General features: G+C 43.4%; 1 protein-coding gene across 4 annotated transcripts in view; it reads right to left on the bottom strand.

Annotated features, from left to right (window-relative positions):
- TGFA (transforming growth factor alpha) overlaps nucleotides 1-6828 on the bottom strand; it is a 106879-nt gene extending 100051 nt beyond the window's left edge. Inside the window, exon 1 of one of the 4 annotated variants that reach the window (XM_034953352.3) lies at nucleotides 6323-6828. In XM_034953352.3, the coding sequence (XP_034809243.1) occupies nucleotides 6323-6362 (40 nt within the window). In that variant the 5' untranslated portion in view covers nucleotides 6363-6828. Of the gene's footprint in view, nucleotides 1-5778; nucleotides 6271-6322 lie in introns of those variants that run through there. The other 3 variants (XM_034953351.3, XM_055107813.2, XM_055107812.2) reach the window with 3 other exon arrangements.
- Nucleotides 6829-17686: the final 10858 nt, after the last annotated feature.

Here is a 17686-nt window from a genome sequence, read left to right as displayed (position 1 = left end):
GGGCAGATTGCCTGAGGTCAGGAGTTCAAGACCAGCCTGGCCAACAAGAAGAAATCCTGTCTCTACTAAAAACACAAAAATTAGCTGGAAATCACTTAAACCTGGGAGACAGAGGTTGCAGTGAGCCTAGATCGTGCCACTGCACTCCAGCCTGGGCAACAGAGCGAGCCTCCATCTCAAGAAAAAAAAAAAAACACGAAAAACAAACAAAAACTATTATGAAAGATTAAGTTACAAAAACAAGTACATTAAACAGTGTGAACCCACTGGAATTCATATATGCTTTTAAAGAATACTTACACTATCTATATAATAGTATAAAAATAGAATAAGTATAGATAGTATACTATCTATACTTATACTACTATATTATATATATAGATAGTATACTATATATAATATAGTATACTATATTATACAATATATACTATCTATATATATACTATCTATAGATATATATAGAGATATATATCTATAGATAGATAGTATACTATAAAGAATAGATCCATCAGGTTCTAAAACAAAATGTGAATCAGTTATCTTTCAGTGGTGGAATTATAGGTCATGAAAACACTCTCTTACACTTGTCTTAATTTTCCAAGTGTTCTAGAGAAAAAATATGATTTGCAATTGTGAAGACATTAAATTATAATCTATTTTTTAAAACAATAAAATGCTATCCTGAAGACTACCAGCATTAGTGATGCAAGACTTTATATGCAACCACCCTTGATTGCCATAATAAAGAATTTTTCAGGATTAACATGAACACCACCAAGTGTTTGCCAACTGAGTACCTCAGAGTATCCTGCACTGGGTCCCCACGAGGTCATCAAATACTTATTGGTCCCTGCTGAGGCTCGGCCTGTGCTCAGAGGTGCCAAACACAGAGGTGAGGAGGAAGAAGCCCTCAAACTGATAGAGGAGAGAGGTTAAGCACCAATCAACATTAATCCAAACCAGAACACATGGGGCCAGGGCTCTGCTACCGGGGTTCCCAGCTGGAAAAGTTAACACATTCCAAGATGAAAACAGGTGAAGCAATGGCAGCCTGGTTGTTACATAAAGGGGTTCCGTCTTGAGGAAACCCTAAGCAGCAGCAAATACTTCAAGGGTACAAATGCGAAGGTGAAGAAAACAGAAAGCCTTTCACAGTAAGGGAACAACAACAACAAAAATTAAAGCCAAAAGTGCTAGGCGTAGAACTCACTTGATTAGGGGAGCAGCTCCATGTGAAACAAATTTGCTTCCTCTGACTTAGAATACTAGCAAAATACATTAAATTCCATCTCAATAAACTTCCAACTTTTTCTAAGCCCAGGTAGCAACTATTTATTTCTTAAGTCATACTCAGTATAACAAATGTGTAATCTTTAACAGAATTTACCATTTTACCCAGTTTTTACCTAGATTTGTAGTGTTATTCTAAAGGGAATGTGCCTTGAACTTGAAGAGCTCCTAAGAGATGGTTTTGGTAGTGTAGATTTCTGGCTTTCTTGAGTCTATGAAAGATTTTTATACCTGACATTTCCTAGGGGGAAGAAAAGGCTAAACAAAACCAAAAGCCACCATAAAAGTCTCCCAGTCTTCCTCTATCTAAGTGCAATCTTAAACATATTAGCCCTTTAGCAAAGAGCTATGTTCATATTTTTTAATTAGGTGATTAAAAATATTTGAAACGGCAGCAAAACAACGGTCAGCTTTTGGTAATCCAAAGGAAAAGGTGACATGATTAGCACTGGCAAGCTTAAGTTTAATAACATGGGATCGTTACATTTTCCATGGATAAAGAACAAGAACACTTAAAATGAAGAGGTCTCAGCAAGAGGGCTAACTCTGTCCTGGTCAGCACGACAGGCCTTAAAGTGCCTTTAATAATAGCTTGTAAATTCACGGTGGCATTTACAAGCGTCTGAACGTACTTTAGGTAACATGCAATTGGTTAAGCCAAAAGTTTCCCTAACAGCAACTGACTGAAAAGCAGTGGTTCTCCAAGGGTCCCTTCTGCCCTTTCCCCATCAGCAACATAAGCCACACCTGGGAACTTGTTAGCCAGGCAAACCTCCCACCTACAGAATCACAACTGCAGTGGAGGGGGCCTGGCCATCCATTTTAACCAGCCCTCCAGATCATTCCAATGTAAGGCCTGCTGTAGAAGATACTACAGAGGTTTTGAGTGTGACACCAAGCACAAGATGCCTAATTCAGTGTGTACAAGCCGTTTTCATTTCCATTAACCAAACCTCCTCTTCCCGTTGCCCATCCCTTTTAGAGGGCAGTGCAAAGAGTAGGACCTTGTTCAAGACACACTTTGAAAAGGTCCTTAGGCCTAATGGAAAAGTCATCTATTTTTCATATGTTGCCACAGTAACAGTAACAAGAAGCATCACTTATTCCTATAAGAAAAGTCCCCTTTGCAGGGGACATTGAGTATTTATAGAAAGATCACTTTATCCTGAGGAACCCAAAATCTGGAAAAGCAAATATGGAAAACTCAGCCTCTAAGGCTTCCATATACAGCTTTACAGCCCATGTCCTAAGTGAACACTCCCTAATTATGGCTGCCCAATACAGAAAACATGTGTCCTAGGAAAACCTCCACTGTCTACTCTGAAAGACATCACGTCCAGGTAACAGAGAAAAGAAACGTCTTCTTTCAGTTCCCGTACTGGTCCCTCAGTCCTGACTTAAACAGGGAAGGTGATCTATTTCGCCTCTGCCCATCCTTAATGCTACTTCATTTCCTATGACATCATTCTTTAGGTCCACATTCGGTCCTTACGGGAGTTGCCATAAAAATAATAAAGCTTATCTCTGGATTATAAAATCCATTTTTGTATCATAAGATCAGTTGCATTTTGTGTGCAGTCCTTATTTTTTTTATAAATAGCTTCCATATTTACCATCTCATTTGAGTCTTACAACAGCCTGTGAGGTGGGCACAGTTTTATTATTCTCACTTTACAGATGACAAAACCGGAACTTAGTGCTAACTTCCATAAACAACTGATCATTGAATACTAAAGGAGATACAAAAAATTTGCATAAAAAATTAAAGAATTAAATAATTAAAATTAAAAAGGTTTAAAAATTAAAAAGAATTAAAGAATTCATGATGTCTAAAAGAACCTCCAGGGCCGGGCACGGTGGCTCACGCCTGTAATCCCAGCACTTTGGGAGGCTGAGGTGGGTGGATCACGCGGTCAGGAGATGCAGACCATCCTGGCTAACACGGTGAAACCCCGTCTGTACTAAAAATATATTTAAAAAATTAGCCGGGCGTGGTGGCGGGCGCCTGTAGTCCCAGCTCATCGGGAGGCTGAGGCAGAATGGCGTGAACCCGGGAGGCGGAGCTTGCAGTGAGCCGAGATCGCGCCACTGCACTCCAGCCTGGGAGACAGAGCGAGACTCCGTCTCAAAAAACAAAAAACCAAAAAAACAAAACAAAACAAAAAAACCCTCCAGATTTGCTTGAATTTGTCATCGGCCAAATAATATTCACCAGAAATTACCTAGGTAGGTTTTTAGGTTGGGTGATATTTTTCTAAGGAATGGTAAAGAGCATGGAGATGAGATAAACGAAAACCTACAAACTCTCCCAGTTATACAACTCACATAACCTGCAATGATGTCTGGAATTCAATGGGGCTCAAAGTAACAACAATGATGATGATGATGATGATAAGATTAAGCTCTTACTACATACCAGGCACCCTTCTGCATACATTAAATATATTCAACAACCCTATTAATATCCCCATTTTGCAGGTGAGAAAAACAAGGCATAGAAAAGCTAAGTAACTTGCCCAAGATCACACATCTTGCTCCGTGAACACAGAGGAGGAAATGTAACTGGAAATGCCAAGCCCCCGTGCGGTCTGCCTGCCAGTGATGGAAACCTGACATGGGAGGGCAGCCACCACAGGAACCTGGGTTATGTTTCCAGTGTTGCCATTTGGGCAACAGTCTTCACATTCTCTTACTGAAAACATTAATCAATGCTCAGGTTCCAAGTAATCAAACATTAACCGAGACTCCTAACAGCCAGTTCCTTCTCAGACTAGCCCCACGAAGGTTTCCTAGATCTTGGGTAGCGAAGGAACACTGGTTGATTCTCCTGGAACTGCCTTCAACTATTTAAGAAAAATCAGAGGGGAAAGCAGCTTTGAAGGAAATGTGCAAAGTAAAGCTATATGTGGGAGGCAGCAGTTCTAGTAAACGCACAGAATTCACAGCTCTGATTTTTCTTTTAAAGACATATAAATAAAAAGGAGTCCTCACTGGTGTAAATTACTCCTGCCTTTTTTTTCCTCCAATTTTTTCAACTGCTCACATTTTGGAACTGTGTGAGCAAGCTTTTACATATTGATCAATCTTTTAAAGTTTATACATCATTTTCTTAAAGAAGGAAACAAAGATCAAGCTGAAAAGAACATTCAGGCAAAAGAGAAAAATTACACGATGAATGAATGCAGTCTTTGTGGGGGAGAGTTCTGGGATGGAAGTGTGGGGTGTAGGGACAGCTTTCAAACACTTACTCAAATGTGCTTATCTTCATCATTTCCTGCCTCTAATTTTTACCGAATAACCACCTTGAGATCCCAGGAATTCAATAGGAAACTCAATTTAACAACAAGTTCCAGGGTATTCCACATAATCTCTCTTTAAGGCAAAGTCCCAAAAGAGAGATGGGACTATAATGACCACAAGTTAGGTGACTTTTCATATTCACATTCCTTCCACGTTCTTCGACAATCCTGGTCCAGCTACTTACTGTGGACCCTGTGTGCTTTACTTTCCTCTGCTATATAATAAGAATAATATTAACACCTTCTTTATCCGGTTGGTGTGAAAACTGCATGAATAAATGTAAAGCACTTGGACTGTGTCTGACACAGAGTAAAATGCTCGAATAGCATCAGCTGTTATTATTACTACTACTTACTACTATTATTTGCAAAAACATTACAAGGGATAATTATATCCAGGAAGCTTCCCTTGTATTGGTAATGTTTTATTGCTTTTTCTAAAATTTAAATCAGAGCAACAGTCAATACATGCACACAAAAAAGGCAATTCTTCAAAAATGTGGGGGAAAAGCCTCCCATACCCATGTTACCTGCTGGTGAGTTTCAGGTAAGGGTGTAGCTGGGAGCATCCGGTTCCAAGACTGCCTTGTATTTCTCTTACAGGATGCCTCCCCTTCTGCTGCGGTTTTTAATCAGCGTTTCTAGGGCAGGCTTGCAGGCGGGGCCGCGAACCCCCTGTAGTTGTACACGGAGCTGGGTGAGGCTGCGGCTCTGGGCATTTCTGGGGAGGAGTTCCATGGCTTTCCACAGACTCTAACCACCCTGCAGCGAGCCGCATGCTATACAGGGTTAAACTCGGGGCATATCGAACGAACAATTCACTTCACGGAAGACTAGCAATAACCAGGACACCCGCGCTATTGATCAGCTATCTCAACACCAGAGAGACCCACCAGCACAAGGGGCAAGAATTGGCCAGGAGGCGCGCGGCGCTGCGCCCTCACCGCGTCCAGACAGACCCTTGAACTTCACCGCCAAAAAACGCACCGCTCCGCAGACCCGACCCGGGAGAGGGGTTTAACTTCCCCTCACCTTTCCCATCCCTCCTTCATTTCCAAGGACATACTCAAAGGAAACTGGCAACACTCGGTCTAGGGTTTCGCTCCTGCCCTCGGCTGACACCGAAACCACTTCTCCCAGGGAAGTTAATTAAAGGAACCATTAATCCGCACAAAAATCCAAAACCTACCCCCAAAGCTCAAGAGCTCTGAAAGGAGATCGAGGGCGCCTCTGCCGATCCTGAACATCTCTGCTCGTCGCTGGGGCTTAGAGGTGGGCAGGGGGTGCCAAAGGGGCGCAGGCAAGACCCGGCCAGAGGGTTAGACGCCGGCCCCCGTTCCGAGGCAGCCCAGTCTACACGCCAGCGACGCCGGCTGAGCCGGGCTTGGAGGCAGCCAGGTAAGCAGGTAGGTGTAGGCATGCGTCTGAGCAGACACACAGCTGCGGCGGATTAAAGTTCAAGCCCGTTCACACTCCGCTTCCCCTTCCCAGGTGTTCTCACGCACGGCCCAGGCAGCCACTTTCCCGGGGAAGCCTCAGCGCTCGACCGGACAGTCCCCTCTTTGTCATTCTTAATGACTCCCCTTGCCTCCCAGGCGCCAACCCATTGAGACTACTCGCTTCTCTCCACTCTCTCAGGCGGGCGCAGAAACCCCCGGAAAGGGGAACTCGGCGGGGACCGGGGGAAGCAGGGTGTCGCGGGGCGCAGGGGGCGCCGCAGCCGGCGTACGTACCCAGAGCGAACAGGGCGAGCTGTCCAGCCGAGGGGACCATTTTACGGGCGGGCGGGCAGCAGGCTCTCCAGCCTCCTGCCCTACCTGCGGTGCCCGAGTGGCGGAGCGGCGCCGCGGTGCGGGGGAAAAAGACGCAGACTAGGCAGGGCCTGCCCCCGGCGCGGGAGGGCGGAGGGAGGACCGAGCGCCTCTCTGCTGGCACTCGCCCCGCAGCGCTGCCCGCCGGGCGGAAATAGGAAGGCGGCTACCGTCACCTCCTCGCCACTCGGCGACCCGGGCACAGCTGACCCCCACCTCCCGCCCCGATGGGGGTGCCCCCCTGAGGGCACAGAGGGTGGGGGTTTGGGGTAAGGGGCGGGGACGCTGAGCGCACCGAGCAGGGCGCGGGCTGCTGGGCGGGGCGACCTGGGATCCCAGAGCCCGGCGGCGCGAGCAGGGCACCCGGGCCGACGAAAAGGCAGGAAGCGCCTGACTTCAGACACCACCCCCGACTGCCAGCGCCGTGCGGCAGCGGACTCCAGCGTGCGGGGTCGGCGCCGGCCGCGTAGCCGGATTGTCCTGGGCCGCAGTGGCGGCTTCCAGGCTCTAGGCGGCGGAGCGGAGCCGCCCGGGCACCCGTTACCTACACCGAGGGGCCGCTCCTGGGGCATCTCTGGGGCGGGGAAGGCTGGAGGCTGGGGACGCAGCCAGGAAAGGGACCTGCGAGTTTCGCCGGCCGCTTGCCAAGACTTGGCTCAAGGAAAGTGGTCCCCTGAATCAATGAAGAATTTGTTAAACCAGGTTTCCCACCTGTGCCACAGTTCCCATCAATTCTGGCAACGCCTGCCGCCTTACTTCCCAGGCAGGCCACATCGTTAAGATCAGTCTTCGTACTTCTGGCCTGGGACTGATAAAAGATGGGTCTCTGTGACGAATCTGGTTATATGGCACCACCAGCTGAGGCCAAAAGCCTGCTAGCCTGCCACCAAGTGTACCCCGAAAGAGGGGTGTGTGGGCCCGAGTCACCTGGGTGGTCCTTTCAGGATTTGTGGCTCTGAGGTGGCCCCTGGTGCTGGAATTTGGGGAGGTGGAGGGGATAGAGGGAAGACATTCTGGGCGAAGAGTGGAAGATCCATAGGTTCCTCGGTGACCCTCATGGGGACAGTACACCCGGGAGATTCATGTTCTCCAGGTACCCGGAGCTCACAGACTGACCCTCTTCTCCTGCCTCCTCTGGCCTACGTGCTCCGGGTAGATCCACTTTCCTTGAAGGTGGGGGTGGGGGCTGTTGGGCCTGGGGAATCTTTTGCTGTTTACTTGGGGAGGCTCAGGCTCTCACGGTTGACCTCTGCCCAGTTTGTTTCATGTAAGTAGAGCAACCTAGTTTCAAGAAGGAAGCACCAGGCCATTGGTCTCAACATTTGGGCAGGAAGCACCAGTGTAAATCATTCCTTTCAATAGATTTGTCGGAGCATACTTTGTTCTTTTAGGGTAAATCTTTTCCTTGGTCCACCCCATGCATGTACAAGGCACACATGCACTTCCTTTAGTAGGTTGTCCCTGACTCCCACTTCCTTCAGGTTGATCTTGACCTGCTCTGGTGGTTTCCCTGTCTCCTCCCTAAACTAGTCTGCTTTGGCTACAGAAGGGGAGGAATCAGGGGTTCCCCCACCCTTCTCCTGTTCCCCAGGACTAGAGAAGGACCTGACTCCTTGCTTCCTACTGGAACACGCAAATCAAGCTCACTGTGGCTGAGGGATGGCTGCCCAGCCGGCTGAGAGTCATGTTCAGCAGTTTCTGCTTATCTGTCCCCTACCCCCAAAGTCAGAGGTGGAGGGAAGTAGCAGAATCAAGTCAATTTCCTTCATGATTGGAAAATATTTTAAATCAAGAGGTAACTTGCAGGCCAGGCACGGTGGCTCACACCTGTAATACCATCACTTTGGGAGGCTGAGGTGGGTGGATTGCTTGAGCTCAGGAGTTTGAGACCAGCCTGGGCAACATGGTAAAACCCCCATTTCTACTAAACGTACAAAAAATTAGCCAGACATGGTGGCGTGCGTCTGTAGTCCCAGCTACTTGGGAGGCTGAGGCACGAGAATCACTTGAACCTGGGAGGCGGAGGTTGCAGTGAGCCAAGATTGTGCCACTGCACTCCAGCCTGGATGACAAAACAAGACTCTGTCTCAAAAAAAAAAAAAAAAAAAAGAGATAACTTGCCATCTTACAAACTAAAGAGTATCCAAATCAAAGTACATTCTAATGCTTGAAAATCATTAATTCTCCCTCCAAGATTTTCAAAAGCTGGTCCATATCTGCGGTTTTATAACCCTCCAATTCATTCAAGTCAAACAGGTCATCAGGGGCTGGGTGTTTTTTTTTTTTTTTTAACTTAAAGATCATTTTTTTGGTAAACTGAATTGCAATGATTTTTAAACGTTTAGTCATAGAGGAAACCTAATATCCTAAATTGTTGATGCTCTATCTTTTGCATTTTATATATCTCATTTAATCCTCACAATAATCTTATGAGATAGACCCCATCCCCTTTTATAAGAGAAGAATCAAGACTGAGTGAATTTAGTAACTTACCCAGAATTACACAGCCAATAAAGGGCAGAGCTTGATTTTGAAAGCAGAACAAGCTGGTTCTGAGGCTTATGTGCTGGCTTCTCTGCTATACTGCCTCAGTTTCCACATTTTCAATAAGGATAATGCTTAACTCATTGGGTTGATGTGAGTACTAAATGCAAGAATTTATTTGCATACTTAGCATAATATTTGCCATCAACAAAGCTACCTATTATTTAAAGGAAAACTCCCTCAGTGGACACACCTTTCCCTTGTCTTAGTTCCTTACCACTATCTTTATGTTATCATTTTCATATCAGCTTCTTTGCTTGAGCATATGCATGTACATGCACGTGCATACCTCTTCCTATGGGAAATATTTTCATAGGTGAATCAGGAGGTATGAAGTTTTTTCTCAGCTGTGGTGTGAAAGAAATAAGAAAAAAATTGACAGAACGCAATTTAGAGCAAAGCAATCATTTTTCCTAAAGGGTGGTGTGACATTTTGTATTGGAACACCTCACTCTCTGAGCCGAGTGAAATTCCAACTGTAGCCCCTTGAAGCTGTGTGGAGACTCAGGTATGCGCCTTCACCTACAGACACTGCATCTGTCTCGCGTGGCCACTGCAGCTCCTGTTTCTCTGCACGTGGAGCCTGATGATTATGTGGCCTTCCCACTAAGAATCTGCCTGGACTGCCTTTGCACACACTTGCTGCAGCTGGCCTTGAGCTCAGTATAATCTCTTCTGTGAGAAGCCAATCACAGCCTCTCCTCCCTGTGCAAACAAGAGAACTATGTTATGCTCTACTGAGAGCCGGTAAACCGCCCTGTCAGTTTTCCCTTTCCTTTCTCCTACATGCTTATTATAGAGGGTATGTTTAAAGAGCCCTCTTCTTCACTGTGATCAGCCTCCCTTTCCTTCCTGATTCAATTGTGGAAGTGGTTGTGGAGCTATGAGCACCAGAGCCTTCCCTGAATAATTCAGGCCAGCTGAGCTTGCTGTTTTAGATCAGCAGTTACCCAAGATACTGGGGAGTGAACAGCCCAGACATTCTTTGGGAGGAAGCACAGCCATGGGCCCAGCATTGAAGGAATTACAATTCCCACAGTCAAGCCCCAGGGAGCAGTGACTGGGCTGGTTCAGGTGGCTGCAGGACCTTCCTGGGTGACAGCAGCAGACAGTCAGGCTCAGAGGGAAAACAGGATGGGGCACCTGGTGCAGTGGGAGGGCAAAGGAGAGATGTCATCTGTGTATGAGAAAGAAAGAGGGAAGTTTTATTAAGGACTCTGGAGAACTGTGTTTAGGGAGAGTGAGGAGATTTTAATGTGTGAAGGGATTTAGAAAAAGAAATCTATTGTCTAAATATCAGCTCCCTCTGGGGCCTTAGCTATTAGTGTGTTCCTTATCTCTTGCCAAAGGAAAAAGTAGGAAACCTTATGCTGGGCTCATTTTTACAGTTTTCATCACCAGCATAATGGACGAGGTAAGAAGAGATAAGAGGCATTTGCTTTGTTCTCAGCTACCTGCGTGATTTTCTTTGCCAGTGTTGTCCGAAGATTGGTCTGACCTTCTGCTTAACATCTTCCATCCCCCAGCTCTCAGGCCTACGTTTGGAATGCACATTGAAGTTGAAATTGAAGCTCAAATCTTTCCTTTCCAGAGGAGATTTCACAGAATGGCTCTAAAGCCCAGTATTGAAGTGTGGAGGTTGGTGTTCCACTAGTGGTCCAAGCAGCTCCATGTCCTAGTCAAGGTGCTAGGTCAGAGTCTCTGGGACTCAGGGCCACCAGGTGGCTACCACATGAAAGACATTATATAGTTTGTGAACTTCCTAGACGACAGGATGCAGTAGCAGAACCCACAGGATTGAGCGCAGCCGCTGTGAAGCCATTCCATTAAGCGTGCTTGGAGGCAGGATAGCTCTGCATTCAATTCTGTCCTCCTATCTTTGCTACTGTCCTCAGCAGTCTCAACCACACAGCCATACCCTTCTGGAGACTGGAAAGATTGGCCCAGCAGGAGTGCCCCTGGGAAAGTCCTAAATCAAGCACCCAGAAATACTCAGGCAAGTACACTTAATGATGTTGATGGAAATAGGGTAGTGATGATTAACAGAAGCAAAAGAGAGATAGGAGAAAGAAAATATGAAGAATCAAGGAAGGAGAAATCAAAGAACTATAGAGAGCTGAAAAGGTGGCTTGGTAATTTATTTTTCAGTATGAGTCAGTGTGCCTGATAAACAAGAGATTCTCCCCAAGCTCAGAGGAAAAGGGAAAATAAATTGAGAGAGCTAAGGTATGAGACAAAGCCAAAGCCAGAATATCCAAAATACTGATGGAGTGCTCAGAAAATAAGCAGAGAGCTGATAGAAGAGAAACTTCTTATATCCCCCAACAGGAGGAACTAGTGATGGGAAGAGGGTGTTATGCCTCCCACAGGTCTATAAGGTGGAGAGGATCTTGTTTAAAGAGACTATGAAAGGTGCAAGGATAAACTTGCATTCTGTGACAGACATCCAAACCCTCACCTTGAACTTCTCATACCACCCCCACCCCCTGCTTCCAAACTCCATTGAAAACCAAAGGAAAATAATGGTAGGGGAAATTCTATGTCATTGTTCAAAACTGAAAGAAGGATTCCACCCACATGCCAGACGTTTTAAGGAATTTCTGTAAGACTTAATGCAGATGAGACCAGTTTGACAGAAGGATTTGACAACCTTCAATTCACCTCAGAGAAAAGCCTCTCCAGGGAAGGACCCCGCCCCCAACCCCAGACTCAGTAATGCTCCCAAATTGGTCATGACAGGAGCTGCAGGCAAAAATAAACCACAGAGGCCGGGCATGGTGACTTACGCCTGTAATCCCAGCACTTTGGGAGGCCGAGGTGGGTGGATCACCTGAGGTCAGAGTTCGAGACCAGCCTGGTCAACATAGCGAAACCCTTTCTCTGCTAAAAATTCAAAAAAATTAGCTGAGTGTGGTTGTGGGCAACTGTAATCCTAGCTCCTCGGGAGGCTGAGGCAGGAGAATCTCTTGAACCTGGGAGGCAGAGGTTGCAGTAGGCCGAACTCGCGCCAGTGCACTCCAGCCTGGGCGGCAGAGCATGACTCTGTCTCAAATAAATAAATAAATAAACCACAGAAAACTCATGTGGGGCAAGTCTCCATCCTCTTGAAACATTTAGGAAGTGCCCAGGTACTGGGGTGCATACAGAGCAGGGATCCCACTGAGGGGATCCTAATTTGGTGCCTGGTACAGAGACAACATTGCTGGGGGGCAGTGGCGAAGGCAGCCACACAAGCTCCTTGCTGGCTTTATGTGTTTACAACAGTGGGGAAAAGAAACTCTTCAATATAAAGGCGAAACTCTGCTCTCTTGGGGGCCCCCACAGAGCACCACTGGCTCTTAATAGTTTTCTTTCATCTCTTTATTCCGCATGTGTCCATTGCAAGCCTGTTGTGTTCCAGGCACTGGGTTAGGCACTTGTCAACAGTGGACAAGTGAAGTGTTTTCTGCTTTGTGGAGCTACTCAGGCAAAAGAATCAGGTTACCTCCAAAGTTAAAAAAAATCATAATTGACATTGACATTTGACATAATTGCCAAAGTAAACAAAGCAATAACCATGGAATTTTGAAGGGAAATGATTGTGACACAAAATTCTGTTTCTTACCAACATATTTCAGATAATCTATTTAAAAGTAAACCATTTATGTACCACTCCAAATGAAAACGAAAGAATCCACAGAAAATATTCCAGCCAAGCAAATAAACTCAATAAAGTGAAAGAAATGTCAGTGAATGACAGCAATAAAATTTAATGTTGAACCTAACTCCTGAATTTTAATATGTTGTACTGCTCACTGTTGGTTGTCAATAGGATGGAGATTTTACTTTCCTTCCTGCTAACAGAATCCCAATTTTGTTTGGTTGACAGCATGCCTCTGCCCACAGGAGGAGGCAAGACAATCCCTTGGCCTTTGCTAATGATTGGCCTCGGGGCAGGCACATGACTAAATCTGGCCAATGAAATGTCAGGGGGAGTCTCCTGTTAGGCTTTTTGGGAAGGAATTTGCTTCTTGATAAAGTCAGGCAGCAAGGTAGCTTGACTTTCTGCCTCAAAGTTGGTTGTCAAAAGATGAAATATCTGGAGTTGTGGCATCCATCTTGTGACTCTGAGGAGGAGGCCAACAGAATCTGAGACATGCCCACCTTGATATTGAAGAGCTAGCTGCTGAGCCAGCCCTGGATCTGTTTCTTTCACCCATGTTTCTATGTGGGATAATTACATGTACATAATGTCTGAGATATGGAAGAGCGTTCTAAAACAGTATACATGGATTAGGAGTTGGGACTAAATAATAATAAAGTAAATCTAAAGGCCCATATTATTGTCTTAGAAATTGGGAGGACGGGGTGGCATAGGAGAAGGGAAAGTAAAAATGTGCTTGTATTTGCTTGTTTTTCCTTCCTTCCTTCCTTCCTTCCTTCCTTCCTTCCTTCCTTCCTTCCTTCCTTCCTTCCTTCCTTCCCTCCTTCCTTCCAAGTCTTGCCCTCTCACCCAGGCTGGAGTGCAATGGTGCAATCTTGGTTCACCTCCACCTCCTGGATTCAAGCAATTCTCCCACCTCAGCCTCCTAAGTAGCTGGGATTACAGGCATATGCCACGAGACCTGGCTTATTTTTGTATTTTTAGTAGAGATGGCGTTTCACTATGTTGGCCAGGGTGGTCTCAAACTCCTGACCACAGGTGATCTGCCTGCCTCGGCCTCCCAAACTGCTGGGATTACAGGTGTGAGCCACGGTACCAGGCTCATCTTTTGTTGAAGAGAATTAATAGCTACCGTGAAATCTTTCCTCTGACAGAGAAATTTAAAATTTATTTAAAAATTTAAAGGTAACTAGTAATAGAATAAAAATAGAATTTATCCACATTTCTAAAAGAACAAAGAGAGTGAGCAAGAGATGTTGTGTGTAACATTAATGTAGCAAGAAGAAAGAACAAGGAAAATCCCAAGATAGAAAAGCCAGGAAGCATGTAAAATATGATCAGATGGTAGAAGTAAACACAAATATATCTGTGTTCTCGTTAATCATGAATAGGTTTAACTGCTCCTTTAAAATACAAAATCTGACGAGAGGCTTATAAGAAACACACCCAATAGTGATTTATATCACTATTAAGCAAAAACCATTGCTCAGTAAATGCAAACCAAACAAAACCTGGGGAGGTGATACAATGAGGAGAAAACTAAAATTCACAACAAAAAGGAAATTAATATATACACAGGATCATTTTAGTCAAAACTGTTAGAAATATAAGAAAAACTACAAGGACAAATTTATAATTCCTTTGTATTGGTAGATTGTAACATGAATGGCCCCCAGTGAAGCAAACTTCCCATTACCCACTCCTTGTGTAGTCCCCTCCCACATGGACTGTGGGTTTGGCCATGAGACTTACTTTGGTTGATGGAATGTGAGTAAAGAGAATGATGCATGCAGAGACTTCATAAACTCCTGTGCATTAGGGCTTGTGCTCTTGGAATGTTTCTGCATCATGAACAGCTGCCAATCTAGTCTACTAGAGGCTAATGAGGGGCTGCATGGAGCACAGCCCCCATTACTGAACCCAGCCCCCCACCCCACCTACCAGTTGAATTTGGCTGTAAGAGTGAACCCAGTCAACCCATAGAATTGTGATAAATAATAAAATGCCATTGTTTTAAGTCACTAAATTTTAGTGGGGCTTGTTATGCAGCAGTAAGTAATGACCACACTTTGTCAAACCCGAGCATCTCTTTCTGTCTGTGGCTCCTCAAAAGGAAAAATTAAGTAAAGTTATGATTAATTTGAATAATTTGTCTGATATAATTAATACATACAAATCAACATTTTCTACTCTGTAAATATATATTCAAGTATCTTTAGAAGATTTTTAAGAAATGATCATATGCCAACCCTCAGAATCTTAAGTAATTCTAAGAAAACACTTTTGCCGGGCACGGTGGCTCACGTCTGTAATCCCAGCACTTTGGGAAGCCGAGGCGGGCAGATCACTTGAGGTCAGGAGTTCGAGACCAGCTGGCTAACATAGTGAAACCCCGTCTCTACTAAAAATACAAAAATTAGCCAGATGTGGTGGCACATGCCTGTAATCTCACCTACTTGGGAGGCTGAGGCAGGAGAATCACCTGAACCCAGGAGGCGGAGGTTGCAGTGAACCGGAATTGTGCCACTGCACTCCACCCTCCATCTCAAAAAAAAAAAAAGAAAACACTTTTTAGGTTATAGTCATTGACTATAATACAATTAAACTAGAACTTAATAACAAAAGGACAACTTAAACATCTAATCACTTGGAAATAAATTTTTTAATCCATATTACTCTTGGATCAAAGAGAAAATGTATGCTACAAAATGGTTATGAAAGCAAAATCAAAACATTTGGGATTCAGCTAAAGTTATATGCAAAGAAAAATTTGTAGACACAAATTTTCTTTTATTATCAAGAAACTAAACTCACTAAATCAACAATTTGACTGAAATGAGAAGGAAAAAGCAATAAAGTAAAACTATGGAAGGCAAAAATATGGGTTTACAATTAAAGCATACCTTAATGAATTTAAAGATTGGAAAGAAATGCAAGAGCATTTTGAAAATAATGAAACCATAACAAGACTAATCATGAACAGTAGTGAGAAAATTGAAAATGCACAACGTTGGGAATGAGAAGTGGCATAGAAAAGGTGTTTTAATTATAAGAAAATATGTAATTGAATGTTAATGAATTTTAAAATGTTATTAAAATTAATAAATTTTCCAGGAAAATATAATTGCTAAATTGACTCAAGAACTAGAAAACTTGAAAAGACTAATAATCAAAGAAGAAAGGGATATGTTGTTAAATAATTACTTTATAAAAAAGGCCTGTTCCATAGAGTTATACCGTGGATTTCTTTTCACTCAAGAAATTTAATGTTCTTGCTGTTTAAAATATTCCAGAACATTAAAAAAGAATGAAAAAGGTCTCAATTCAGCTTTTGAAACTAAAGTAATCCCGATACCCCAAACTAACTAAATTAGCAAAAACAAAAAGCAAAAAAAGAAAACAGAAGATCGATCAGACCTAAGAGTATAGATGAAAAAAGGTAAATAAAATGCTAGCAAATCAAAACTAAAATGTTATTAAAAATAATACACTGTGACCAAGTAGAGTTTGTTCTAGTAATTCAGGTAATGTTTCATTAATATAAATAATTACATCTTAAAATCAAAGATAAAACTTATAATTATCTACAGTGGCTGGAAAATTTCTTTGTTAACTAGAAACAGGGTATTTCATTTATGTAAAGAATACCTCTGTTAAATCAGCATTGATAAAATCCTTCATATTAAGACATTTGAAGTATTCTTATTAATGGGACCAAACAAGGATGCCAATTTAACCACAATTATATAACATTTTCCATACAGTTTGATTTGTGTGAAGAATCTTAAGGTTTTTTGATACTGAGTACATTTATCCATTCTTTCCCCACTTCAAACAAGGTATTGTTTGAAATAATACTTTTATCATATGGCAAATTCTTTAATATTCTTGGTTCCACACCCCCACCCTCCGGACTTATATTCTGTATTAATTATTTCTCTATCTCTGTCCCCTCCCACAACTTCACACTGTTTTGCGTTAGTTTAACTTCATAATGTGTTCTTATGACTATTTTAAATCACACATACACACATACACACACTCCCCCAAACTTCGCTACAGAAAAGTTTTACCGATTCACATTCCTACCAGCTGTGTGGTAGGCTGTTTCCAACATTGGGCCTTTTTCCCCAAGCCAAGTTAATATAAATTATTGATTTTTTGGGTCACCTACAGCTTGGAGAATCTGGTGAAAACTACGAACTGTTTTGCCTACTACTCCCATATATATTTATATTTATATCCACATCTCTATATACCAAATTGCACATATTATTATAGGTGTTTATAGACTCTCTGGAGTTTATGATGGATCCCAGGTTAACAACATCTGCAGTAAATATTCGTCTATACTTATTCTTGCACATTTACATTTTACATTTTTAGCTCTTTAATTCAATTGAAATGTATTTTGATGACTATTTACAATATATTCCTAAAAATGTACAGTATGATCCAATTTTTGTCCCTCCCCATAAATATGTTATATACATGCATAGAGAAACAGAAAGCTGCAGATATAGCAAAATGTTTCAATACTATGGGTGGTAAAATTGAGTGATTCTTTGTCTATTCTCTGTTTCTTTATTTAAATTTTCCACAATAAATCTATTTCACTTTTGTAATAAGAAACAGATTAATTTCTTTCAGAAGGAGAAGCAGTGAGAATGGTTTGGTTGGTTACAGAGCTACAGGGAATGAGAGGTGGGAGAGTTTCTCTTCCTTTGTGGGTAGAGATGATTAGGGGGTCGTGGAGAGTGAAGTTTGAACATCAACTGTTTGCACTGGTGCACCAGGGCAGGCAGGAATCAGAGGCTGTCTGGGCCAATCTCACTGCCTGGACACAGGCGCCTCAGTGTGAACCGGGGCCTGTGATGGGCCGATACTGCTCGTTCCTGGAACAAGGGCCCTGTGTCTTCCACTGTCCAACACAAAGGACAGAGTTCCCCTGTTTACTTTGGATTAGAAATGTTCAAATGAAGGACAGCAACAACATTTGAGTTTTTCCTCTTTTCAGTTTCTTACAAAAAAACAAATTGTAGTAAGTCAGAGATTTTTTTGGCATCTTCGGTGAATAAAATCAATCAGACAAATCGCTG

Source organism: Pan paniscus, chromosome 12, assembly GCF_029289425.2.
Source record: "Pan paniscus chromosome 12, NHGRI_mPanPan1-v2.0_pri, whole genome shotgun sequence".
Taxonomy (NCBI): domain Eukaryota; kingdom Metazoa; phylum Chordata; class Mammalia; order Primates; family Hominidae; genus Pan; species Pan paniscus.
Note: the sequence above shows the minus strand (reverse complement) of the source record. Positions and strands in the feature narration are given on the sequence as shown.